At 40.2% G+C, this 26,293-nt stretch overlaps 1 protein-coding gene across 1 annotated transcript; it reads left to right on the top strand.

Moving 5' to 3' along the window:
• VPS39 (VPS39 subunit of HOPS complex) lies at positions 1–24,074 on the top strand. The gene is made up of 25 exons (XM_030240612.2): positions 1–193; positions 1,863–1,928; positions 3,149–3,213; positions 3,993–4,035; positions 5,019–5,113; positions 6,240–6,338; positions 7,042–7,134; positions 8,606–8,789; positions 9,243–9,363; positions 9,721–9,841; positions 10,602–10,731; positions 11,906–12,048; positions 12,911–13,054; positions 13,628–13,769; positions 14,031–14,117; positions 16,081–16,154; positions 16,721–16,819; positions 17,041–17,158; positions 17,630–17,758; positions 18,207–18,309; positions 19,258–19,303; positions 19,644–19,793; positions 19,944–20,078; positions 20,619–20,710; positions 21,941–24,074. Exons 1-25 carry the CDS (start codon positions 121–123, stop codon positions 22,014–22,016), a joined length of 2,628 nt encoding a protein of 875 aa, XP_030096472.1. The 5' UTR covers positions 1–120; the 3' UTR covers positions 22,017–24,074.
• The last annotated feature ends 2,219 nt before the right edge of the window (positions 24,075–26,293 follow it).

Here is a 26,293-nt window from a genome sequence, read left to right as displayed (position 1 = left end):
GGCGGGCGCTGCCGGAAGGGGCGGGAGCCGTGGGCACGGGGGCGCTTCCGTCGGGGCCGTTCCCGCCGGTGCCGCCTGTGCCTGGGCCGGGCGGCAGCCGGGGCCGGAGGAGCCGCCGCCATGCACGACGCCTTCGAGCATGTGCCGATCCTGGAGAAGCTGCCGCTGCAGATCGACTGCCTGGCGGCCTGGGGTGAGCCGGAGGGGCCGCGCCGCAGCCCGAGCCGCTCCGCTCCCCCAGCCCGGCAGCGTTCGTGCGGCTGCCGTGCCCTGCCCTGCCCCGCCCTGCCCCGCCCCGGGCTCGGGGTGGCTGCGCGCCCGGCCCGGCCGGCGGCGCCTGAGTGGCCGCGGCCCTGCTGCCCCCGGGCCGAGCCGGGCGGGCCGGGCTGCTGGAACCGCTCGCCGGGTCCCGGCGGTGCCGAGCTCCGCTCCCCGGAGCGCCGGCGGTCGCGGCCCCCCTGCCCTGCCCTGCCCTGCCCTGCCCTGCCCTGCCCTGCCCTGCCTGCACTGGCCGCCCGGCCGCAGCGCGGCTTTGGGGAGGCTGCCGGGACTCCCGGGGCTGTAACCCTGGGCTGCTTACTTTATTGCTAAAGAAGCATTCCCTATGTTGTGACTTAAACTTGATTTGGAAGGCCGGTGGTGTGTTGAATTCTTAGATTTCGAATACGTTTGCACGTGTTAGTGATATATAATTGTGCGTTTATTTTTGGGCATACTTGAGAGTCAAGATTTTGGTCAGGTGACTGCACCAGCTGTTCTAATGATTAGGCTTGATAAGGCTTTTCAAAGCTGTGACCAGGTGCCATCGGATGTAAAATCAGCACCATCATGGAAAATCAGAATTTTAAAAGGTCCACACCCTATGGAATTGTGACCCCGATTAATTCTTTTAAGAGTTATATCCTGAATGATACTACTCCTGTTATATATGGATTGTTTATGGTGGAGTTATGTACTGGAGAGGATGTGAAGGTAGTTTATTTCTGCATTGCAGCTTTTATCTTTTTCTCTCTTTGAGAGCATTTATTTTGCTGAACTAGGAAAAAAAGCCTAAGCATACAGACTTACAGCAGTATGGTTTTGTAAAAAAGATGTGTAACTCTGTCTCTACAATGTTTCTACCAAGTAGTAGAAGAAAGGTCGTGCAGGAAATAAGATTTTATTAAAATGCAAATTCCTTTGGTGATAAGGAAGTACTAGATGTAGAAGGAAATAGTCATGTGTGCTGCTTTCCTGGATGATACTCAGAGAGGATGAGTCTGAAACTGTGCCTTAAGAGTTTGTATATAACGGCCCTCTTTTATAAATCTTGAGTGATTCTTGGTTGCCCAACCTCAGCAAAGCTGCCACACTCTCCTTCCAAACATAGCTGACTATTTCAGAGAGACATTTTAAAAACCTGACTTAAAAAAAACTTAACAGCCAAACCCACCTAAACTCGTTGTTTTCTTTCTGACAGTACTTCCCATTATGTAGCACAGTTCCTCTCTGAGAGGTAACAATGTGTGCAGAATAGTTTATTGCCTCTTTTGATGGCACACAAGGTGCAATGGCTTGCTTCTTTACTTCTGAATGAGCCAGTGGGTTGTGATGGCCAGGCTGTTTCTGCTGTTTTACTGCCTGCTCTTTGGCTGTCCTCTCCTGAAAGTTAAAGCTGCTTCTGTGCACTGGAGAGATGACCTGTGCAGTCACTACAGAAAGTTCTTTTTGATGTTTGAAGCAAGTTTCTAATTGTCCTGATAAATGTAACATAGCCCCATAATAGGCACTGTGAAGAGAACCCTACACCAGGGAAAACCAGCAGAGCTGTGAAGGGCAGTATTTGTTGAACTAATTAGGCTAATTTTCTCTTGTCTTTGTAGAGGAATGGCTCCTTGTTGGTACAAAGCAAGGGCATCTTCTGCTTTACAGGATCAAGAAAGATGTAGGTAAGTTTGTTTTAAGAATGGCACAAAAAAGTTGATTGTGATTTTTATTTCCTGCACTTTTAGAGTTGTAGTAATTTTAACACAAGTGTGATTAATTACAGATTTTTTTTCCTAAATAGAATTTCATGTATGTAAAGTATGTTTTATTTCAGGTTTCTATGTGTTGAAATTTATAGTAAGTGACTGTAATTTTTATGAATACAGTGTACAAATATTTGTAAAAGCAGTGCAGTGTGCGAGTGCCAGAGTTTTGATGTGTGTCATCTTTTGATGACAGACTGGATTAGTGTGAGAGCAGATACATTCAGTGGGTCCATGAGCATCATGGATGGGGAAGAGGGACAAATACTAACTAGTTTTGTCAGGTGTTTACCCTTTCCCTGCCTCTTTGACAGTCCTAAGTGCTCATAGTCTGTTCTAGGAATGCCACAAATAGAACTATTCTGTTTTTGGCTTTGTTAAAATCGATTTTCTCTAAAGATATTTCTATTTCACATTACCTGCTGTTATGGAAGAACTGATGTTTTTGAATGCAGTAATATTTTGTAGAATGGCACAGAACAGTAAACACCAGATGTAAGTTTCCAAGTTCATCAGCTCTTGGAGGGATATTAATTTGTAGTTACTTGGATTCTAGAGACTGAATTCAGCTTGATTTTTCTGAAACTTGTAGGTTGTCTGTCCAATTGGAGCATGCTAGTCTTGAGTTGCTAGTGTCTTATCTCACATGGTAAATTTCTCCCCCTTTTTTGCATCAATGCCAGGAGAGGTTATGTCATCAGAAAGTGTCTGTAAGTCTTTCTCCCTAAAACTCCTTTTAAACCCTTGTGGTGTAGTGTTTATTCCTTGTCTATTTTGCAGTGATGTGCACCCTAGCAATTTAAGTTACTGGTATTTGATTAGTGTGGATAAATTCTTTATGGGTATCTTTCCATTTCTGGGTTTCAAATTACTTAAATATAATGCTTGTAATGTAAAACTGGGGCAAGGCAGAAATGTAACTACTGTTGAGCCCTCAGCTGGGTCCAAGAAGTGTAATTTACATTTTCACCTGACTGTGTAGAAGACGCTCTGATGCATTTGAACACAGATATGGTTAAGTGTCATTCTTCCAGTGTTAAGTGGCCAAGTTTGCTTTCATAATTATTTGTAATTTACTTAGTGTAATATACAGCCATGAGCAACTTCAGTTTACATACCCTCTTCCATCTTTCTGATAGGTTGCAACAGGTTTGAAGTGACACTAGAGAAATCCAACAAGAACTTCTCAAAGAAGATTCAACAGGTAGGAAATACCATCTTCTTGATGTGGGGACATTTTGGCCAGTAATGAAATACCAAATGTACATCTGCAATCTCTGCTGTGCTTAACAAAAAAAATTCCCAAAGCTGAAGATTTTCCTAGAGGGGTTAACAGCCAGATGTTTTTGCCCACTCTTCCCATAACAGAATAAGCTTGGTTTGATTGCTAAAGTGAAACCAAAGAATTGGAACTTGCAGGTTTATTTTTGCCTTCTGTTAGGAATAGGTCTTCAATTGTTCTGACTAATGAATATTTGTAAAAATTATGGTAATGCATCAACAGACTGTATTATTTGACTCTCAGATGATATTCTGTAGGAATGTGGGTGTAATTCCACTTACTCGAAATGTGGAAATAAAGTAACTGCCAGTCTTGCTGCCTTTTTTTTTTTTTTTTTTTTTTTTTGAGAACTTGCACTCAATGATTATATTGATTCCAGGAAAAGCACCTTAAAGATAATGGATCCTCTCTCAGGATGCAGCACTCTGTGTATGCTTTAGAAGTATTTTTGTACCAGTAACATAACAATGTTACAGCTTTTTCGACCAGCTTAGGTTGCAAATGCTATGTGCCATCTTGTGAAAAGTTACACTGAAAGCCTTTTTTGGTGTAACTGAAAAGTGTTGCAATAGCTGAAGGAAGCTTGCTCATGGAAAACAGCCTTTCTCATTATTTTGAGATTTTCTTAGACTATCTATAATCAAACCTTGCTGAGACTTTTAGTTTATGAATGGAGTCACTAACAGCATTCTCCCTTTCAGATCCATGTTGTTTCTCAATTTAAAATTTTGGTCAGTCTATTAGGTAAGTGAAGAAAGGTGTTTTACATGTAATAAGTTCTTCTAGATGCAGTTGCTTGCCTGGATGTGGCACCCTTTCACCCACCAACATAGTAGTCTGGTTGCTGAGAAGTCATTGTGTGGAGCTTAGCTTTGCTTTTGCAGAGGAGCATTAAGCAGCATAGACTGAGCAGCAGCTTTGCAGCTGGGAGAACAAAGCATTAATGCTGATTTGTGATTAGGAAAGAAGAAGTACATGCATGCTTTCAAGTGTCTGTGTAAAATGCAGTTTGTGTTGGCCCCTTGTGTACAGGTACATGCATGCATGTGAATCTGTGTGCACTGTAGGATAGGCACTGAAACTTCTGACTGAATTTGCTGGATGTATCAAACTCATTGTTGATGCTTTGCACCAAATTCACTTGATATGCAGACATGATCTTTTCGTGTCTTGTGGAAGATTAAGTTTGCTTGGCTCTAGCTTTCTTTAACTTAGGATCTTCTAATAACTTTTTTTTGCTTGTATTACTACTCACTTCTTTATGATCTCCAAGTCCTGACTCTTCCAGCTTCAGTATTTGTAGATTTCTGCTGCTTGGATCCTCTTGCATACAAAAACAGTACCCTACATTTTCAGCTCTTCACTTTCCACTAATTTCAGGAGCCATTTCAGAATGATCTTTGTTCATGCAGTCTTCCATCCTGAACTTGCTATGTTCTGGCCTGCTTGCTGTCCCTTCCACTCTGCCTTCTCCTGCTTGGTTAGCAGTACCTTTCCTGTAGTTTTACCAGTGCTGGTGTTGGTCTTCTTTGCTGCATTTATTGTATTTGTATTGTATTTGCCTTAGCATTTTTCAGCTTTTGGGAAAACGCTTCTTTTCCTTTCTTGCAGCTCTTACTTTCACAAGTTCTTTTTTATATGAACATAAAATACAGTAACTGTTTGAATTAGCAATGACTCTACATGTATTAAATATTAAATAATAATTGGAGTTTTGTTTGAAACAGAAAATAACATTTACGTCCATGACCTGTTGACATTTCAACAAATCACCACAATTTCAAAGGCAAAAGGTGCATCTCTCTTCACTTGTGATCTCCAGGTAAGGGGAGGAATACAGCTGCACAGATGTCCTTACTGTTTGTGATAGATTCCTCTTGCATTTTGCTGTATGAATTAAGTTTGTTATTTTGTGTTAGATGAAAATTTCTTGGGTCCTAGTGCTTTTTAAAATTAGTACCTACTGCATTTGCTTAAGGCAACAGTTTAAAGTTATTTTTTTTACTCTGCTTCACAAGGTATTTTCCTGTGCCTGCTTTGATTGTAGCTTTTGATACAAGACTTCAAAGCATTTTTGTCCTATGCTAACTTTGACTCTTCTTTTTTGAAAGGTCCCCTTAATATAAAAGCCATTTCCTTTTTCTTTTAATTTTTTTGTTTATTGGCCCAAGAAGTCCCAGAGCAGTTGTGGTAGATTCAAGCCCTAAAATGGTCCTGTAGGGTGTAGCAGTCCTCTGTTCATGTGCTCTGGTTCATTAAGTGAGTCATTTCTGTTCAAGTGAGTTTTTCTGCCTGCCCATATTTTTAATAATCAGAAGAGATGGTTTAGTGCCCTTTATGATTTTTTTATATTTTTGCCCCATGGGAGCTTAATGTTAAATATTTTCTAGGGAGTACTTGGGGTTTTCTAGATATGAAAATGAATGTCTTTTAAAGCACCTTTACATCTGGTCATTGCAAAGTGGCTTGTTGTTTGTGTGTCCAGGCACTTAGCTTTCTTAGTATTTCTTGTCAAGAAATTTTCCCAACAGGTTAGAATATTAGATTATTAATGGTTTTATCTATTAGCATAACACATTCTTTGTGGTGTTCCATTTCCTCACCTCTCCTCTACTGCACAGAGTTCCAGCTATTTATCCTAGTTTCAGGGTTGGACTGATAGCTCTCTACTTAGCTTCTCTTTGTGTGTGTGTATGCCTTTTGTGCTCTCTTAGTTTTTTGGATGTCACAATCGCTGTCAAAGTTAGTTTTAAAGTATCCTGCCACCTCCCCTGCCTCCTTCCTCCCACTCCCATGCTTCCTTTTTTAGAGAGTGCTCTTCTGGCATGGATGAACAAAGCTGCTCTTCAGTGAACAGCTTTGCTTCTAGCAGAGGCTTCTTCTGGCCTTGTCTTACCCTACTTGCTTGTCTGTGAGTGCCTCTGAGTTGGGTCTGTCTGTTTTCACAGCAGTCCGACACAGGGGAGGAGGTGCTGAGGATGTGTGTGGCAGTGCGTAAGAAGCTCCAGCTTTATTTCTGGAAGGACAGGGAGTTCCATGAGCTACAGGTGAGTTGTGTTCTTTCTGTCACCAGCCTGTCTCAGCAGGGAGGGTCATTGCTCTTCACTGCTTGCCCCTGTTACTCAGAGGCACTGCTGACTTTCAGAACATTGACAGTTGGTTCTGCAGAGATTTACCAGTGGAACAGCAGAGAGAAGTGAAAACCCGTGTTTGAAATCACAGTTAATGGCATTAATACGATTTCATAAGTTAAAGTAAGGGCTGTGTCCTGTATTTTAATGTTCTGGTTGTAGTACACTTTTAAGTACTTGACTTTTAAGTCAGTGAAATGTATAAGTATGTATACCTTGCAAAAACATGGAAGTGGGTGCACTTCTACTCTAAGTATGTCACTTCTACTCTAAGTGTGTCACTTAGTCAGAAGATAGTTTCTGACAAGTGTAGAGAGTTGCAGTTGTGAATACTGGAATGAGGAAAACTAACTAATTGAAATGAGTAGAGGCTTTTTCAGCTACAGTGCTCTACTAGAAAATTTTCTACTAAAAAATTATCAGTTAACTCAGAGCACACCACTTTACTGTACACAAGTCTAGCCTTTTTGCTGAGTGTTGCCATTCCTTGAGCAGTAGATGCTGGGCACAGGTTTTGGGGAATATTGTATTGACAAGAGAGCAGCCTGTTGCACTCTGTGTTGCCAGATTTGACTTTTGCTTTTCGTTCATAACAACCAGTTTAACCTGTTTTCCTCAGGGGGACTTCAGTGTACCTGATGTACCCAAGTCTATGGCCTGGTGTGAAAACTCCATCTGTGTAGGCTTCAAGAGGGACTATTACCTGATACGGGTGAGACGGGGCTGTGTTATAGTGTTTTAAGAAGATTTGGGTAGCAGCAGACTCTATGGAGATTGCTCCTGTGCTCAGGGATTTAGCTAACAGATTCATGAAAAACAGCATCTGGTCCTTCTGCTGTTTGTGGCTTTGGAAAGGGCAGCCTGAGCCTGTCCTTTTAAATGGATATGTGTCAGGAAGTGATCTTCTGTTTATTGCTGTCGAGACCAGCGTTTGCAGCTCTTGCAGAAAAAAGGAATTGGAGTAGATACATTTTGTTTTGGCAACAGTCTCTGTAAGCTCAGTTTTCATTTTATTTCATGTATTAAGAAATGAGATGAGCTCTAAAAGGACAAAGAGACCAAGAATAACTCATCTGGCATACAGTGAAGCTTACCCATTCTTTCATTTTTCATTCTCTAGCCAAACTGTAATTGTTTGAAAGGTTCTGAACTTACTGTTAATTTATTATTACAGTTTCCACTTGGACTTCATTTACACCTATAGTTTATTCTTTTTTCTGCCTTTACAATTGGCTTCTGCAGTTATTATAGGAAAACAGGATGAAGATGAGGTGCACCACACATGTACATGTATGTACATGGGTAGCAACAATGATCTGTAGTCAAAAGGAAAACCACACATAATTTTAACAGTCTCTTGAAACTGATGCAGCTCACAAAAGAAGGGGTGCCTTTCTGCAGTGCTCTCCTAGATGTTGATTCCTGCCATTCTAGTGATAGGAGTAGTTGTGCAGCTGCTCAAGCAACCAGGGTGGAGACCTACTGTCCAAGTGTTTGCTGTGGGCTGGCTCTGGTGCTTGGTTTACCTGTCCTTGAATAGCTTCATTTCACTAAATAGGAAGGAAAAGTACACATGTTTTTATGGTGGTGTTTTCTGGTGGCTAGCTGTTGATTTATCAAATGCTTGAGCTGTAATGCAAGGGAAGCAGCATGAATGTGTGGCTGAAGTTGAAGAAGGATTATCTGTTTTGGTTTTTATATCAGCTCATGAATTTTTTCAGTTCCTACTTGGATGTGGCCAAAATAATGAGTGGTTAGGGCAGGGGAAAATGGCTAGACAGGTTTCTAGGCTTTTAGTTAGTTGGGGTTTTTTTATGCTCACTCATGCCAGAATAAAACAGTGTTAAAAGTTTTGGCCTAAATGAAGGGTTTGGACACTTGTAGCTGATTTTGCTGCTGCACTATAATGGATTTGATAAACTGGTGTGATGTAATGGATTTGGTGTGAATGATGTGCGCAGCTGCTATCATCACCTCAGACATAAAAGTAATAATTTTTATTTCAGAATGATGTATAAACAGGATGATATGCAGAAACTCTTTAAATTTGCACTTGTCCTGTTAGTGCTAAGCCTGGGATGCAAAATCCCTCTAAGCGTTTTTGCTTGAGTCTTATGTAGCTTTGAAGAAAAGGTTGTTGTGCAAAACACTTTTTTTTCTGTTTATGTTCTTTATTATCCTAGGTGGATGGAAAAGGATCCATCAAAGAGCTGTTTCCCACAGGGAAGCAGCTGGAACCATTGGTAGCTCCTGTAGCAGATGGAAAAGTTGCAGTTGGCCAAGATGATCTAACAGTTGTGCTTAATGAAGAAGGGGTCTGTACTCAGAAATGTGCCTTGAATTGGACAGATATTCCTATAGCCATGGGTGAGAAGTAGCAGTTTGTTTTTGGTTTTGTTTAAATTTATTCCTTTACTCTTGTGCATGTGATAAAATCATTATATTCTCAGTATTGTGAAACCAGCTGGATTTGGAGTGTGACAGTTTCTACAGTATTCTAAGTTGTACTCTGGGGGAGGTTTCATGTGGTCTGTGGGCCTCTCCTCATAAAATAGGTGTATTCCACATCTTTTATACAGGAACAAGGTCTGAAATGGAGGGTAGTGTGTTAAAGCACTGTAGATCTGGCTGCCTCAGAATTTCCTTATAGTGAAGGATGAGCAAATTTCTGTCAGTGTCAGGCACTGAGTTTTGGTTTGAATATGTAAAAGGGGCACATTTCAGGGGGATGAAAAATTGAAGAGAAGCCCTAAGTCATAGCTTGTTTCAAGGAATGCTTGAGAGCAATCAACTGAAATGTTCCCCTTGTTTGCTGAGCAGAGCACCAGCCTCCCTACATCATTGCTGTTCTGCCAAGGTACGTGGAGATCCGCACCTTCGAACCCCGGCTGCTGGTGCAGAGCATCGAGCTGCAGAGGCCACGCTTCATCACCTCTGGAGGGTACTGATAGCACTCACTGTCACTGTTGGCAGGCTGGCTGCCTGCATGGAGCACACTGAAAAACTGGGTGAAGAGCAGCTTTCCTAACTCTCTCCTTAAGATGTGGCTCTGAAGCAATCTGTTGGGTTTTTATTGAGATTGGTGGAGGCCATGCCTTGAGGAGGAAGGGATAGAATTGAGGGTTTTTAAGAATTGTGACACTAGAGATATAATCTTCTTTCTGCTTTGCAATAATGCTCCAGTTGCTCTTGGATTGATCCATGTTTGTATTATTGGATTGGGATTCTTTTAAGATAGGGTATTGCTTCTTTCTGAGTACTGAAATTTAATAATTGACATTTTTTGTCTTGTTTGCAGCACAAACATTATATATGTGGCAAGTAATCACTTTGTTTGGAGGCTCATTCCAGTGTCCATAGCCACACAGATCCAGCAGCTTCTGCAGGACAAACAGTTTGAGTTGGCTTTGCAGTTGGCAGTAAGTACTCAAAAACCTGAGTTTGCAGTGGATGTAATTGTGCAGAAGTGCACAAAGGGATGTTTGCCATCTGCTAAACCATAGAGAGTCCAGTAATCAGTCAGTATAACCTCCCAACTGTCCACTTTGCACAAACTGGTAAACTCTAGACTTTTGTAACTGAATTTTTAGTTTTGTTCTGCCGTTATTCCATATTGGTCTGTTGTGGTATAGATTTTGAGAAATCATCTTGTATGTGAAAGATTATGTGTTAGCTGTTTAATTGGTTACCTTCTTTTAGAATTTGAAATCATTTGGGCTTCAGAGTCTTCAAGCTGCTTGTAAACAGCATTTTTTGGAGTTGTGAGTTTTGTCACATGACCTTTTTTTGCATAATATTACTCCTGAAACAATCGTTTGTTAGAGGTGCTGATGCAGTATGTTTAATTATACTGCTCTTACTGTGTTAGGATTTTTTTGTTTCTGGAAACTCCCCTTAGTTGCATTTTGAGTTGCTGACTTGAAAAAAAAAATTGAAAAAGCAGATGAGTGAAGAGATGTTTGCTGTGACAGAGCAGGTATAGAGGTACCAGAGGTAGCTTTCAGACCTTGCAGGTTATCTCAGTGACACAAGAAGCTTAGACAGGCACCACTGTGGTCACTTTGAGAGATTATCTTTTTTTCTTCTTACTCTCTCCACGGGATAACGCTCCTGTCAGTTCTTTAGGGTGTTTCTCCTGTAAACTCTGGGAGTTTTTAATGTTTGGTAATTTGTATGCAGGAGATGAAAGATGATTCGGATAGTGAGAAGCGACAACAAATCCACCACATAAAGAATCTCTTTGCCTTCAACCTGTTCTGCCAGAAGCGTTTTGATGAATCCATGCAAGTTTTTGCCAAGCTTGGTACAGGTAAATGCTTGGGTTGGCATTGAGTCACTAAAGTTAGGAGGAATGAAGTCAAGATCACTGGCTATTTTATGGGATTTTGGTTTGTTTTCTGTTTTGTTTTAGTTCAAAGCAGTGCTATGTTGTGCAGATCAGTCCCCTGTGAACAGCAAATAGCCGGGGCAGCTATTTAGTTTTTTTTTTGGTTGAGGTGGTGATTAATTACTTAATAACTTAACTACAGAATTAGGTACATCTAAATAATTAATAAACTACACTTAGTAAATTAAGTTAAATCAGGAGTTTGTCCTTTTTACAGAATGTCTTTGTATTCTAGGGTATTTAGAGCATGCACAGCATGTGCACAGACCCTTTGAAGCTGAATGTTTCAGCAGCTGCTAAAAGCCTACCTGTCACTTGGAATGAAAAATACGGAACATCTGTAGATTTGAAAAATCATTGGACTCAGATGAGGACCCTTAACCCTTGGTTTAGCCAAGATGCTGAGACCAGGAAGCTTTCCTGTGCTTTTGGAAGTCACAGTAGTCTCTGATACTAGGTCATACTAGGGCTGTTGGAAGAATGCTTGAAGACTGGACTGTACCATAGCAAAGTGCTTAAGACTGAGATTCCCTTTACTGGAGACAGGATTCTCATGTGCATTCAAACCTATAGCTTATTTTCATGGCACATCATTTTTACTTTGGAAAACTATAGTGAAAGACAAGGGCTGAGAGCTCAAGGTATTTTGAGCTTGAATTAGAGGACAGTAATTTTGAATTTGCTTAACCTCTGTGAAAACAGATGTGCATTAGTTACAGATGGTACTATTTCGTTCCTGTTTCGGAAGTGCAGTAAATCTTAAAACTTGTTGTTCCTAGAAAACTGGCTTGTTCCTAGAAATCCTGTCTTACTGTCAGAGAGGTTAATGCTAGCAATCTGCAAGAAGAGCAGTAAGATTGTAATAATAGCTTGTCCTCCAAGTGTGCCAAGTGGACACTTGGACTTTGAAACATGTTTTGGTTTTGCTTTTTTTGTGTTGTTTTAGCTTCTTTTCTGTAATGAGCAAATTTTATTTAGGCTCTAGAACCTTGTGAATGTAGAAGTAGACTACAGACTGCTCTGTTAGAAGATAAGCTTACTCTAAGTTTGCAAAAATAATATGAATGGTTACTAATACCAGTTATTTTTTGCATAGATCCCACTCATGTGATGGGTCTGTATCCTGACCTCCTGCCCACAGATTACAGGAAACAGCTACAGTATCCCAACCCCCTGCCAGGGCTCTCTGGGGCAGAGCTGGAGAAGGCACATTTAGCTCTGATAGACTACCTAACTCAAGTGAGTGCTCCTCTACCTGGTTTTAGAGCAGGATTATTCAGTTCTAGCATGCTTTGTGAGCTTTGATGTGCTGGAAGCAGTACACCTAGTCCAGCTCTGTCATGCTAGCCTTAATGGGCTGTCTTCATGGCTGGAAAATAGCGCAGCAGCTCCTGAGTGAGCAGGGGAAGTGGAACACATGAGATACCCCACAGATGTGTGGAAAGCATCCTGTGTGTTTGGACAAAATTTCCTTATGGAGTGGATCTGACCATGAGTCCAGTATTTTATTTCTAGTATCCTGCTGAAGAGGACTAGAGCACTTCCTTTTTTTCGTTTTTTTTTATTAAGGGCATTCTGTCCAGGAGATAGGTTGAGGGCATGCAGTAAAAGGTGGAAGGGGAATTAATGGGCCTTGTAAGTTCCTGTCCTCTTTATTTTGTCTTAACTGGGACCTGAATTGTTTGGTTGCCATCCTTAGTAGAGTAAAAGGAAGCTTGTGCCTGAAGGAGGCACAAGCTTCCTTCAGGCACTAGGATAGGATTAATGCCTAGTAGTGCAAAATCTAAATTATTTTCCGAATGTTTCCTGACTTCTCTAAAATGTCTGTTCAGGGTAACAGAATTTCCTTCTAACAATTTTCTCAAGACTCTGGACATTTTGCAAAACTATAAATATGTAAAACAAATATATACACCTGAATATGGTTGTAAAGTTTGTGTTGAATAGTTAGTGACAATAAAATCTTTTGGGAAACACTCGATTAAAACAAGTTATTAAATTGGCCTAATTTAGACTTTGTAGTTGGTGGGTTATATATGCTGAAGTGAGATGTAGAAATCCATGGCCTTTTCCTGTCAAAATTTCATTTGATGTCCTGCAGAAAAGGAGTCAGCTAGTGAAGAAGCTGAATGATTCTGACCATCAGTCCAGTACCTCACCCCTCATGGAAGGAACACCCACGATCAAATCCAAAAAGAAGCTGCTACAAATCATTGATACCACCCTGCTGAAGTGTTACCTGCATGTGAGTTTCTGTCTGACCTGGAGGCTTTGCCACGGGAGCTCTGATGGAATTTCAGACTGAAACATTTAAGAAGGAGGCTAAGGAGCTACTTCAGAAATGCTCTCACAACTGTCTGTCTTTGATCTAAAAATAATGTGTAAAATCTGAACATTAACTAGTTTCCTCCCTGGCCAGGAAGCAGTTTCAGGGAATGAGGCAGATGTGTCTGTGCCTGTTTGCTGCCTCTATCAAAAGAAAGTGGCTGTGGCTGTGTATTTTGAAGGTCTAATGAATGCTTTTATTGCCTTGTATTGGTAAATGCAGGAAAGTAGCATCTTGGCTGTTTTGATGTTTTTCAAAGCCTGACCTCTGTTGTTGAAGGGGAGTAGCTTTGGTTTGTTGTTTTCTTTCTGTCCTCAAAATTATAGAAATTAACATGGACCTTACTTGTAAGATGTCAAACTGCCATTTCTTATTTTTCTTATGCTGTGAGTCTTCCTCCCTCCCCTGCCCCCACTTCCAACTTGTGTTCTGTACTGTACCCTTAGAAGGTGCACTTCCAATGAAGTTTAGGTGCTCCCTTTTTTCTTGCAGACAAATGTAGCACTGGTGGCACCACTGCTACGTCTGGAGAACAATCACTGCCATATTGAGGAGAGTGAGCATGTACTAAAGAAGGCACACAAGTACAGTGAGCTGATAATACTGTATGAGAAAAAAGGTCTGCATGAGAAAGGTAATTTTCAAGTTGGGAGAGGAGAAGGAGTAGAAGCCTGTGTTCTTTGTATTGTGCTTTGACTTCAGTAAGTAGGCAGTATTCTGAAGAGGCTGTTTAATTGCTGTCTTGTGATTAAATCTTTGTTCCTGTTACAGTTTGGTCTCTATGTAAAAAACAAAACTTTGTCTTCAGTAGCATAACAGGAAAAATACATTTTTTTTTTGTGCTTCATGTTGGAACTAGCAGTTACAAAGAAATTGACTTCTTTTCTTTTGAAAGCATTACAGGTACTGGTGGATCAGTCAAAGAAAGCCAACTCACCTTTGAAGGGTCATGAGAGGACAGTGCAATATTTGCAGCATTTGGGTGAGTGTGAAGAAGAGCAGTGTCTTTGTCAGTTTTTATTCTTGTTTGGCTTAGTGGTTATTCTACTGTTTGGCAGCTTTCTGGAGGTTATCAAGCTGAAAGGGTATCCTTGTTATCTTGTTTGGTTTCTTGCATAATGCAACCTTCAAGTATTAGCTCAAGGGATTCAAGTTTCATTGAAACTTAAATATCTTTTTGAAAAACATTCCTTATTTCTTATTAAAATATCCACTGGGAGAAAATGTGCAATAGTAATTTGAATTTTCTTCCAGTGATGAAGAGTGAAGTAGAAAATAATTCTGAGTGAAGTAGAAAATGTCCTTTAGTCTACTCTTTTCTGTCAGTTTCTGGGCATTTAATGCAATATTCTTCGGTAGTTCTCAAGTAATTACAAATTCCTCCAGGCTTGTAGCTATGGTCTTTTAAGTTATCAAGTGTGTATTACTGATGGGTATTTAATACTTGCCTTGTGTCAATAGAGTAAGCACTTGTTTATTGCATCAAAGCAAATATTAACTGTGTGACTGACCATCAGCAATATGCTTTATCAGTGTGCAGGAGAATTATTTATTTACTGGGGTGGTAGATAGTTGCCTATTCTTTATCTTTTAAGATAGTGTTATGCAGAACCTTTTCCTATTTTGGCTCGTGTTTAAATTAAGGATTTGCTACTGAGGAAGTTGAGAAATTCCCTGCCTGTGGCCTGTGGGAATCCCCATGCAGATGAATGTTATGTTGTGTGCTGAAGGAGCCAGTTGTTCTGTGGGGCAGTCTGGTGTTTTCCTTTTAGCATACTGAACAATAAGCTTTGGTAGTTATTTAATGAACTTCTCCTCTCCTCCTGACATTCTCACTGTTTTGGGTAGGTTTTAACTTCATGTTTGATTTGCTTGGGATTTCAGCAAAGACAGCTTGATCAGTGTTTTGGCAGGGAGCTATTCTAATTAATGTCACACTTCTTTATAAGGAGTTAGACTCTCTGTTTTACATGAAAACTTACTTCCATGACTTGTCCAGTCTTTTTTTAAATTTTTCTCTGTGAGGCTAGCATGCCCTGTAAATTCAGAAAGTTAATAGAGTTCAGCAAAATTCAGACCCACAAGTTTATTGCCATTTGCCAAGTCACACTTTTGTTACTGAAACATTCAGATGGGCTCTTCTGAGAACTATTTCATTGTTTTACTTCACAGTGCACATCATCTGTGTTTTTTAATTTATTTTTTAAATTCTGCTAATGTGAAGATGCTGCTTGTTTTAAATATTGTAGGATGGAGAAAAGCAAACTGACTGCCTTTTTATAGGGCTGCTTTAAGTTTCTGTTTCTTGTATAGTTGTGTTATGTTGTTCAGGCAGCAAATGCCTCAATGATTCTGTGCAGGAGGGTGAGGGGAAAGTGATGTTTTCCTATCATGTTTTATTAGCATGGTGAACCAAATTGTCCAAACTATAGTATTCTTTTTAAAGGGGCAAGTTCTACATTTTGCTAAAAGCTGGGAAGCTGTTACCTGCCAGGTAGTTTCTATGCCACTTACTTCAGTCCTGTGATGCTTTACTTCTTGTTATAAAGTATTTGACCATTTGCTGTAGAAGTCATTAGGCTGACAGGCTGGAAATGGACTGAAGGAAGTCACACAAGTGACAAGTTCACTGCCTCTGTACCCTAATTAGAACAAGTTGAAAGGGAAAACTTTTGGAATGTGATTAAGGCAACTGATCTTGGGTTTGGGTTGAATTCTTTACATTTGGTGACACTTAGTATTTGAGTTAATTTTTGTTTCTGTTTGAAATCATTTTTGTGAAGCAATGAAATTGTAGCTTTGGAATGAGTGATTTGCTTGACTTGAGCAACAACTGGATTCTTCATGTAAATTAAGCTTTGCTGGTTCTGAAAGCATCTGCTTGAGTTGGGTATAGACAGGTATTTAGGATTTTAACATCAGCACTGCTGCTTTTTGTATTCCAGGCACAGAGAACTTGCACTTGGTATTTTCCTACTCTGTCTGGGTGCTAAGAGATTTTCCTGAAGATGGACTGAAGGTTAGTGTGGTTGAAAGAAGTACCTTGTTGTTGACATTCTTAGTGCAGTATATGGAATTGGGATAACCCATTGTAAAGAAGCTCATTAATGCTAAACCAAATTAATACATAATTTGTATTTTCTGGCTTCAGTACTAATGTTAGCAGTAGATAAAGCAGGTCAATCTTTCACTTTTTCTTATGCTTTTCCATTCTTAGAAGACCTTATAATAAATAGCTAGGAACCTTTGACAGAGCATTTCATGTTATTGATGGCACACTTTTGCACAAGAGCCTGAGTATTTAAATGTCAGGTGTTGATTTCCCTATAAAATTGACTCCCTGTATTTGGGAGCTCTTGGACTCTGTAAGAGAAGAGTGTTCACTGGGGCAGAAGTGGGGATGTTTGTTAGTCTTTTCAGATGTGAAGTATCTTCTCAGTGCCTAAATAAGCTGCTCAGATCTTTTTTTACACTTCTTGTTTACTCTTTGGACATGTGATGAAATGCTGGACTTCAGTGCCTCAGAGAAAAATATATGTGGCACTTAAAGAAAATCACCAATCTGAATAAAATTTTATTTAACAGATATTTACAGAAGACCTCCCTGAAGTGGAAGCTTTGCCACGAGACAAAGTGCTCAGTTTCTTGATAGAAAATTTTAAAAGCTTGACTATTCCTTACCTGGTAAGAACTCAATCTCTACTAGTGCATTTTACCTTCAGTACAAAATATTACCTGTAAAGTCTTAGTTCTTCAGGAGCTGGAGCCTGTTGGGCAAAGGAAACATAATTAAAATACGGAATTGTGAAGTCAAGCTTGGTAAAGGCAAGCATGGAACTGTTCCTTATATAACAAATTACTCCCAGAGGAAGTGTCTACAGCTGAGCCTTGATATGTATTTACAGGAGCACATCATTCATGTCTGGGAAGAAACTGGTGCGGATTTCCACAACTGTCTGATCCAGCTGTACTGTGAGAAAGTGCAGGGCTTGATGAAAGAATATCTCAGCTCTTTCCCTGCAGGTATGTCTGGCCTTTTCTGGTGGCAGGAGTATGGGAGAGCACAAGGGAGCCTTCATATTCCATGTTGTAATCCTTCCCTGTTGAGATCCAGCATGAGATGCCTTAGTGACGGAGGGAACTGGAAAACAGAAGTTGTGGATTTGTGGGACAATCCAGTTTATTGCCTCTCAAGAGATCTTTTAAGGGACCAAGTAACACTTTGTTCCTAATTGAGTCGAATGGCAGCTACTGCTCCCTGACTTCTGCATGTTAAGGGTAGGGAAGGGTTTTGAATAACTTGAGTATTGCTTTAACCAGCCACGTGATGTGTTTTTAGGAGCTGAAGTTAGTTTGGCAGGTACAGGACAGCCCCAGCCTATGTAACAGTTCTATCATCATTTAGTTCCTCTTCATAATGATTTGTATGTCTTCTAGTACAGACTAGTGTAGTGAGATAGTTGTAACAATTTAATGTTGTTTTCTTTCATGTAGATAGAGCTCCAGTGCCTGCTGGGGAGGAAGGAGGAGACCTGGGGGAGTACCGCAAGAAGCTGCTGCTCTTTCTGGAGAAGTCGAGCTGCTATGAACCTAGCCGACTTATTAGTGACTTCCCCTTTGATGGTGAGTTCTGTTTCTGGAGCTTAGCTAAACCCCAGCTTACTGCAGTGGACAGCAAAACTTCATCACTTTTCATAGAGTCATGGTAACTAGAAACAGAGAAGATGACTCTGTCTGTAGCTGAAGGCTGCTGGTGTGTATCCTAACTCTGGTTTTGCTGGCACAATTGAGTTTACCAGTTTTGTTGACTTAAGATTTGTGGCATCTCCCAGCTATTTAGCCTAACTTTGTGATGAGCCTGAATTGCTCAATAGATCTGAAGGTTGTTGTTTCTTAAGGTGACTTAAGAATTCATAAAAAGTTTGAGACTAGTGTGAAATGAAGACTTACAGGGTCACTGGAGCTTATACTGTATCCTGAGCACAGATTAGTACTTTCTCCTGTTAGTCTGGGCATTAATTTTGTCATTTCTCTGTGTGGCTGTTGATTTAATCCTTCATGCTGTCACCAGGTCTCCTAGAAGAACGTGCTCTGCTCTTGGGTCGAATGGGGAAGCACGAGCAAGCTCTGTTTATTTATGTTCATATTTTGAAGGATACCAATATGGCTGAAAAGTAAGGATTTCTTTATTTAATATTTTCTGCATTTTTGCAAGACTTATTTTGCTGACTGCTGTATGGATAGGATGTGTAATGAAATGTTGCTATATGTGGAGCATGAACATTGTAAGTCTTCAGGATCTTCTGTGTTTTTATATTTTATTGGCCTTGAAACTCTTGTGGGTGTCTGTTTATTACAGATGCTACTGTCCCCTTGAGGTTTGCCTTTTCATGCTCTTTTCTCATTGTGCTTTATCTATGATCTTCATCATTAATGAGTTACTACTTTACACCTGTCCTTAGTCTGTGATCTTGTGTGTTGTTTTGCTTCCTTTCTGTTTGTAGAGATGTTCACTAGCCCACTTTAAAAAGAATCCTTGTTAGTGAAGATACAGCATTTTTCTATGTGTTCAGTGCCAGGGAACCTCCTGAGTGAATCAGAAGTACTCAGGTAAAAATAGAATTACCCAACACTGGCAGGTGTATCTGAACACTGGGACCTGTTCAACATAGTTGCTTTTAAAGCTATTTTCAGCAAATGCTCATTAGAAGGCATTAATCCCTGGTATGCAGTGTAAACTAATGAACAGCTTCTTTTTATAATTCAGATGCACTAATTAGATATATATACATAAAAGTTTTTATGTTGTGATGTGTTGGTTTAGGATATCTTTCCCCCCCCTTTTTCTTACAAGCTAAATTCAATTTGGCTTCTGCATTAAGGCTTTTTAAGTTGATTGGAAGTGGGAGACTTGCACAAAACTTTGCTTCTCTCAGCATTGTGATGCAGAGTAAATGGTGTAAGCCTGCTGTGCAGTTTGATGAATTGATCTGAGTCAGATGTACAGTCACTTAACTTGGATGACTTCAGTAGTACTTAAATGTTAATTTCTGTAAACTGATTCTTTGGGTCCTGTAACTGTTTTTCTATTTGTCTTAATTCTTCTCTGTTGATTCTTCTAGCTACTGCCATAAACATTATGACAGAAACAAAGATGGCAACAAAGATGTAAGTAGCTTCTTGTTCAGTAAGGAAGTAGAAGACTATTCATACCTTGTTCAAGACTTGAAAGTTCTTGCTCTGTGTAGACTTTTTCAGGGTTTGAGTAGTGTATGGGAACCTGTGCATAATCTCTTGTAATTCAGGAATTCCTAGATGATCGTGGGGTGTTTTTTGTTGAGAATGTTACTGTATCATTGGATTTGAGCCTATATTAAGAGCTGTTTAAATAAGCAATGCAGGATTTTGGATGGCATGGGTGTAACTTAGTACCACTGCTGGGTTTTACCAGCACTGTCAGCTGTGGATAGGTGCAGCAGTTTTAGAACTTCCCTTGTGTGTGCTGCAGGTGTATCTGTCCCTGCTGCGGATGTATCTCTCCCCACCCAGTGTTCATTGCCTGGGACCCATCAAGATGGAGGTGCTGGAGCCTCAAGCCAATCTGCAGGCTGCTCTGCAGGTTTTGGAGCTACACCACAGCAAACTGGACACCACTAAGGTAAGTCAGACCTTCAAGTACTCTGTGCTGTTGGCAGGAGACTACACACGGTAGTGGAGTAGGCTAGTGAATGGAATGTGTCAATCTAAATGTGTCAATTTCTATTCTCTTTTGGTCTCTACTCCTTATCTTTTTCTAACTTTGTTCCAGGCAATAAACTTACTCCCAGCAAATACACAGATTAGTGAGATTCGCATCTTCTTAGAAAAAGTACTTGAAGAAAATGCTCAGAAGAAAAGATTTAATCAAGTGCTTAAGAATCTTCTCCATGCAGAGTTTCTGAGGGTAGGCATCCACCACCTGTTCTTTATTGGAATAATGTTTTAAAATATGTTCAATATTGAAATTTACTGTTTCTTATAGAGGATGGGTGTCCTCTAGATGGTGCTGTAATGCACCTGGAATTAAATGGGAACTATGTACCTTGAACATCCTTTTTGCAGGAGGTGGTGTGTACGTTCATTTTAGTTTGGATGAGGTGTTTGTCTTTGCTCACTGTGCTGTGGTGTGCACTGCAGAATCATCTCAGACAGCTTGGACTGGATTTCTCTCAAATGAAGTGAGCCAGGGGAAGCAGTTCAATTGCTCACCTTAACACCCCTGTAGTGGTTGAATGCCTTAGGCTGTGGACCAAGTGGAAGCAGAACCCTGTGATTGCCATAGTGTGGGTTTTGGGTGTTCAGTACCACCTGCTCTGCTCCACAGAGCAGCTTCTTCTGTGCTGCACAGCCACTCTGACAGTTAAATGTTGTGATGCTTTGCAGTTTCATCAGACTGAGGTGTGCCATTGCTTTTTGAGCAGCTTGGGTTTTTCTCCTTCTTTAGGTCCAGGAGGAGCGGATCTTGCATCAGCAAGTAAAGTGCATAATTACAGAGGAGAAGGTGTGCACTGTTTGTAAAAAGAAGATAGGTAACAGGTGAGAGAGCTGGGTAAACTGAATCAAATATTAATCTGGTACACTTAAACTAAGAATGTTGGAAAACTGAATGTATGTATAGCCAGAGAGAACAGCAGTATGAGGGAGCCATTTGAAGAGTATTTGAATTACAAATTACATTAATTAGCTGAATGGTTAGGAATACTTTAAAGCTTTGGTCAATGAATTTGCTGCAGGAGTTTAATCCTCCTTTCAACAAAAGAGTATAAAACCCCTTCAGAAACTCCCAGAGTTCTTACTTCACAACTCTAGAAGGCATGCAATTGGTCCTCATACTGAATGTTGAGAGCTTTGTAAGAACACTGCCTTTCTAAGAACCTGCTTCTTACTAGAATTGAGGAGGATGATATGAAGAATTTTAAGCCAAGATACATGTGTAGTTTTCTGTATCTGATGGCTTTATGGCTCCCTGACTGATTTATATCTTGTGGTTCTCATGCAGTAGGATGTTTAAAAGTAGAACTAATTTGCTTGATGATTTGGATGCCAGTGACCCTGAGATGAGCTCAGTTGGTTAAAGCATGGTGCTGATAACACGAGGGTTGTGAGTTCAATCACTGTACTGACCATTTACTTAAGAGTTGGACTCTAATCCTTGTGGTTCCCTTTCAATTCAGACTATTCTGTAAATCTGTGAATTTTTCTTCTATCATTCCTAGTAGCTAATTTTGTGTTAATATAGAATGCAAATTTTATTTGCCCTTTTTTTTTCTTTCAACTGGAGGGAAATGCTACATGACTCAGTCATTATTTTCTTCTTGATAGGAGCCCTTCTGAAATATCAGTGGCATTAACAATGATAGGGAAAGGTTCTTTTTCCTAAACATTTTAATAAGCAGTCTACATAATCGGTCTAAATATTGCTACACATATTAAATTTTTGCTTTTAACATGCAGCATATAGCTTCAGCATTGAAATTTGCATATGCAATATTGTTTTGCTTGTCTAGAATTTTTCTAGTGCTGTTAAGTTCAGCAAGATTTTGAAGGGCAAGCATGTCCCCCAGTCTTTTAACTTGTTACCAGTGACTTCCAAGTAAGGTGTGCCTGCAGAAATGAAAACAGATTTTAAAAACCTCCAAGCAAACTTTTTACAATATCCATTGAATTCTTTTGTCTGCTTTCTGATTCTGCCCAACTTGGATGCTCTTGCTTGAATATGGGAAACAATGTTCGACAGCTGATGTTTGTGTTTTGTTCTCTTTACAGTGCATTTGCTCGATACCCTAATGCAATAGTTGTGCATTATTTCTGCTCCAAAGAAGTCAGCACACTGGACACCTGACCTTGTCATGGGCAATAATCCCAACATTCATAAGAAATTCAGTACTGATGACTAAAGAAGTTGATGTGTCTGAGATTTTTGAGGCTTGTTGCTAGGTTCTCTTACACTGGGTAGAAATTATTTGTATCTGTGGACTGACTGTACCTACCCAGCAATATTGATTTACTAGAAAATCACTTTAACCATGTTGTTACAATGCTGGCAACTACACCGAACCTCTCAGTCCTCAGATGAAGAACAGAAACTGAATTTTAGTGACTTTTGTAACACACTCCAGCCTTGCAAATGAACTGTTAGACAGCTGTTGGACGTTCACCACAAATCAAGTTTTATAATAAAATGTACTTTCTTAGGGTGGCAATGTTGTGATTTGGCCTTGTATGTAAGTATTTATTCAAAAAAAGAAAATTCCTTGCAAGTCTTTGCAGCCATATCAGCATTGCATGGTGATCACCAGGTGTTTGTCATAGAGGAGGCTGCTGTCTCAGTTTCTAGACTTAGGAAGTGTGACTTGTATCTCAGCAACAGAAATGGTTTAAGTGCTGGCCAAAGGACTCTCTATTGATATTCAGTGGTTTTGCCTGACCTTCTGGTAAGTTGTTTCACAGGAGATAGACAAATGGCAGATACCACTAAGAAGGTTTTTTTTTCTTTTTGTTTTAGTTTGAGAACTATAAATTGAATTAACTTGTGTGTTGTTTGCACTGACTGTGTTCACTCTTAGTGTGAGTGGAAGCTCAGAGACTGTTGGAAGAAGTTCACATCTGCACTCAAAGGAAAAAGCAAAGATCACCCTGTTTTCTGGAAGGAGTGAACTCTAGTTACTGCTTGAGCTTCTGGACTATGCTTGAGACTTTTGTATATAAATTCTTTAGTCTCTGGTTCACTTTCCACCATTGAAGTAAAATCCAGACTGTTTCAACATCTGTGTATTTGAAATGCTCTAGAACTGCATTCTGTTCAGGCTGGTACTGTTCTTAAATTACTCTTGGGCCAGAAGTCTTAACACAAGAACTAAATTGTACCATACTCACTCTAGACTGTAATATTTTTTGTCTAACTTATTTTTTCAGAAACATTAATCAGTAGTAGATTGGTATGAGGGACAAAATGTTGCTGAAAGAATCTCTGGAGTGGTAATGAAAAGGCAGCAGTAGCAAATAACCCAACAGAGTGACTCCCAACATCCTGGTCTAGCAATACTTATAAATAAATCATTATTAAGTGGTGTGGAGCATGACATGTAACTACCAGATATCACATCTTAAAGAACAAGCTGATGAATGAATCTGGTCTGTCTAAAGTGTAGTTGAACCTCAGTTAACATCATAGGTTACTTAAATCATGTAAGTTATTTTTTAGGAGCAGATCTGCTGTAGGCTGAAAAGGGTCCTAATTCACTTTCGTTTGCCAGTGTTAAGAGTTTCCCTTGATAACTGTTTCTTCCTTGTTCATATGTGTATTTATTGTTCATGCATTCTTCTGGGTTTCTTAGTCCAGTGTTTTGCTTGGATGTCTTGGGCAGTATTGCTACTGAATACTTTCTGCAGAAGCTGGATAGAGGGAATCTGTGGTGTTAATGTTTTTAAACTTGTATTTCTTCTGTTTGAAGAAGAGAGCCTAAAAATACTTACACTAGGTTTGCACATGCTGTATAGATCTTTATATACTAGTTCAGGTACAGAGGGAAGATGGTTTGGGAGAATTGTGTTTACAGGTCATAGAGAATGAAGAGAGGGTATTTAAAAAGACCCTGCATTCTTTGTATACAGATATAACAATGCTACTCTGATTTTTAGCTTATGTTTAGTACTGGCAGTATGATTTTTATTTGCCTTCATTGTCTGTTACCAGGATCTTCATTGTGCTCTTGCTTACAATACTAAAGTTGTGCCTCTGTTCATCTCACTGCATACCTTTTACAGAGATACGGTTTGTGCTGTACTTTTTTTTTTTTTGTTTTGTTTGTTTTGTTGGTTCATACAATGTGCTTTGGGTTTCCTAACCATACAGCAGGTTTATCTAAAGCAATAGGTTGTAATAAATATTGTGAACCAGTGTGTGTTTCAGTCATTGTGCAGATAAACTTCTCTGGGCTGATGTAGATTTTACTTTTATTTGCAAATTAGACCTCGCTTTCTCCTGGAGGTCAGGCCTAGTGCAGTATCTCAGTATTCCCCTTGCTTCAGTATGTGTAAATCAAGTGTGGCAATTCTCAGTGTAGGTTTTTAAATCTACAAGTTTATACATGCTTGTGAATGTTCTCAAAATCCTGCTAAAACTGCTTTTGAATTATGTCTTTGAATAATGTTTTTGCAAGTCTCACACCATTATACCATAAAATATGTACTTACTAGAGAACACTAAAATTACTGACAACTTTTTTTTTGAGGGGTGATGTGCTGTTTGTGCTGGGGGGGATGTTGAGCTCTGTGTGACCAAATCAGGAAATGTTTAGATTCACAGATTTGCACTTCCTTGGGCTGTAGGTCATAGAGTAGTCTGGTGTTAGAAGTAGAATACAGATCCTCAGTTTTCCCATTCTATAGCCACGGGAAGCACCAGCACAGAGGAAGTCTCCTGTCCCCATGTTCACAGAATCACAGGAAGTGTCAGGTTGGGAGGAGGCACAGTGGGTCATTCAGTGCAAGCTTCCTGCTCAAGCAGGGACAACTCCAGCAGGTTGGCCCCAGCCTGTGCTGGTGCCTGGGGTTATTCTTCCCAGGTGCAGGACCCTGCATTTGCCTTTGCTGGTTTCTGACAGTTCTTCCCTGCCCCTCTCTCCAGCCTGTCAAGGTCCTTCTCAAGGGCTGCACAGCCCTCTGGGGTATCAGCCACTCCTCCCAGCTTTGTGTCATCAGTGAACTTGCTGAGGAGGCACCTGCTCCTTCATCCAAGTCACTGATGAACAAGTTAAACAACTAAGTATATTGGTGTTTCTGGAGAAACCTAAAAAAATCCCCAACAAACACAAATCCTGTCCTTGCTTGCATCCTTTCAAGTTTTCATCTCTTCTAGTTGTATACTGCATCTCAGCTCTCCTCTCAGTGCTGCTAGTGGGACCAAAAGGGGTCCCTTGTGATATCTACACACATTTAAAATATTATATAATATAGTCAGTGATGATGTCATTTAATGCTTTCTAAAAAAAAAAAAACAAACCCAAAACTGCAATGTAGATATACATCTACCTTTACCCCTGTAGGCATGCTAATCAAAGCAGAAGTAAAATTACCAGGTGGGAGGCTTTCTTTGCCTCATCTTTTGATGCCATTGTGCTTGCTTGTTTTCCTAGTCTGATGGGAAATAACAAAACCAAGTAGTTTATCTTTGGATATTAAGTTTGCTGGCAACAGTGCCTGTGAATGGCTGAAGCTGCACACAGACACTGCTAGTGGGTGATCTGTTGTCGACAATTTTCAAGCATATGTTCTAAAGAGTTTTCAGTTTTTCTTGAGAGATTCAAGAGAAATTCTGTAAATCTGAGATCCCTGTGCTGAGTGAGAATTCACTGGAAGAGGAAAGAGTGTCAGAAGGCAGGTAAGCTGAATTTATGTGCTGTTGGGCACCCAGGACAAAGTAGAGGGTTTATCCACTGCTTGTAATAAACTAGAATAAGTGTGATTTCTCCATGCTACTGTACTGTGAGGTCACCTCAATTTTCTTGTAACTTCTAGTCAAACTGTATTAGATTAAATGTAAAAAAAACCTCCACGCTTATGGTTCTACAATCTTTTTGAAGATAAATAAAACCTAATATGATAGTCATAGAATGGTTTGGGCTGAAAGGAACCCTAAAGGTATTTTAGATTCAACCCCCCAGGACCCCAGCCTGGCATTGAACACTTCTAGGGATGAGGCATCCACAACTGCACTAGGCAACCTGTTCCAGTGCCTCACCACCTTCAGTAAAGAGTTTTTCCCTAGTATCTAATCTAAGTCTACCCTCTTTAAAGCCATTCCCCCTTCTCCTATCAGTATCTGGTAGTGTAAAAAGTCACTCTCTCTCTTCAAAAGCCCACTTTAAATATTGGAAGGCTTCTATGAGGTATCCCTGGAGCCTTCTGTTACCTAGTCTGAGCAGCCTCAGCTCTCAGCCTTTCACCCTAGGAGTGGTGCTTCAGTCCTTCACTCAGTGCAGTGGTGAGTAGGAAAGCAAAGCAAAGCTTTTTCAGCCCATTTAGCAGGACATGAGGGCTTTATAGCAGTTGCTGGCTGTTTCACAATGGCATTGTGTTTGCTTTTTGCCCGTGTGTTGACTCTTCATTCTGTGAATT

The sequence above is a fragment of the Serinus canaria genome, chromosome 5, assembly GCF_022539315.1.
Source record: "Serinus canaria isolate serCan28SL12 chromosome 5, serCan2020, whole genome shotgun sequence".
NCBI classification, from domain to species: domain Eukaryota; kingdom Metazoa; phylum Chordata; class Aves; order Passeriformes; family Fringillidae; genus Serinus; species Serinus canaria.
This window is presented reverse-complemented; position numbering and strand designations above follow the sequence as displayed.

Bases quoted from the DNA above. Each gene is read 5' to 3' on its own strand.
- VPS39 (XM_030240612.2), top strand. From the start codon at position 121: ATGCACGACGCCTTCGAGCATGTGCCGATCCTGGAGAAGCTGCCGCTG. The intron at 194-1,862 runs GTGAGCCGGAGG...TTGTCTTTGTAG, and splicing joins CGACTGCCTGGCGGCCTGGG to AGGAATGGCTCCTTGTTGGT. The intron at 17,759-18,206 runs GTGAGTTCTGTT...TGCTGTCACCAG, and splicing joins TAGTGACTTCCCCTTTGATG to GTCTCCTAGAAGAACGTGCT.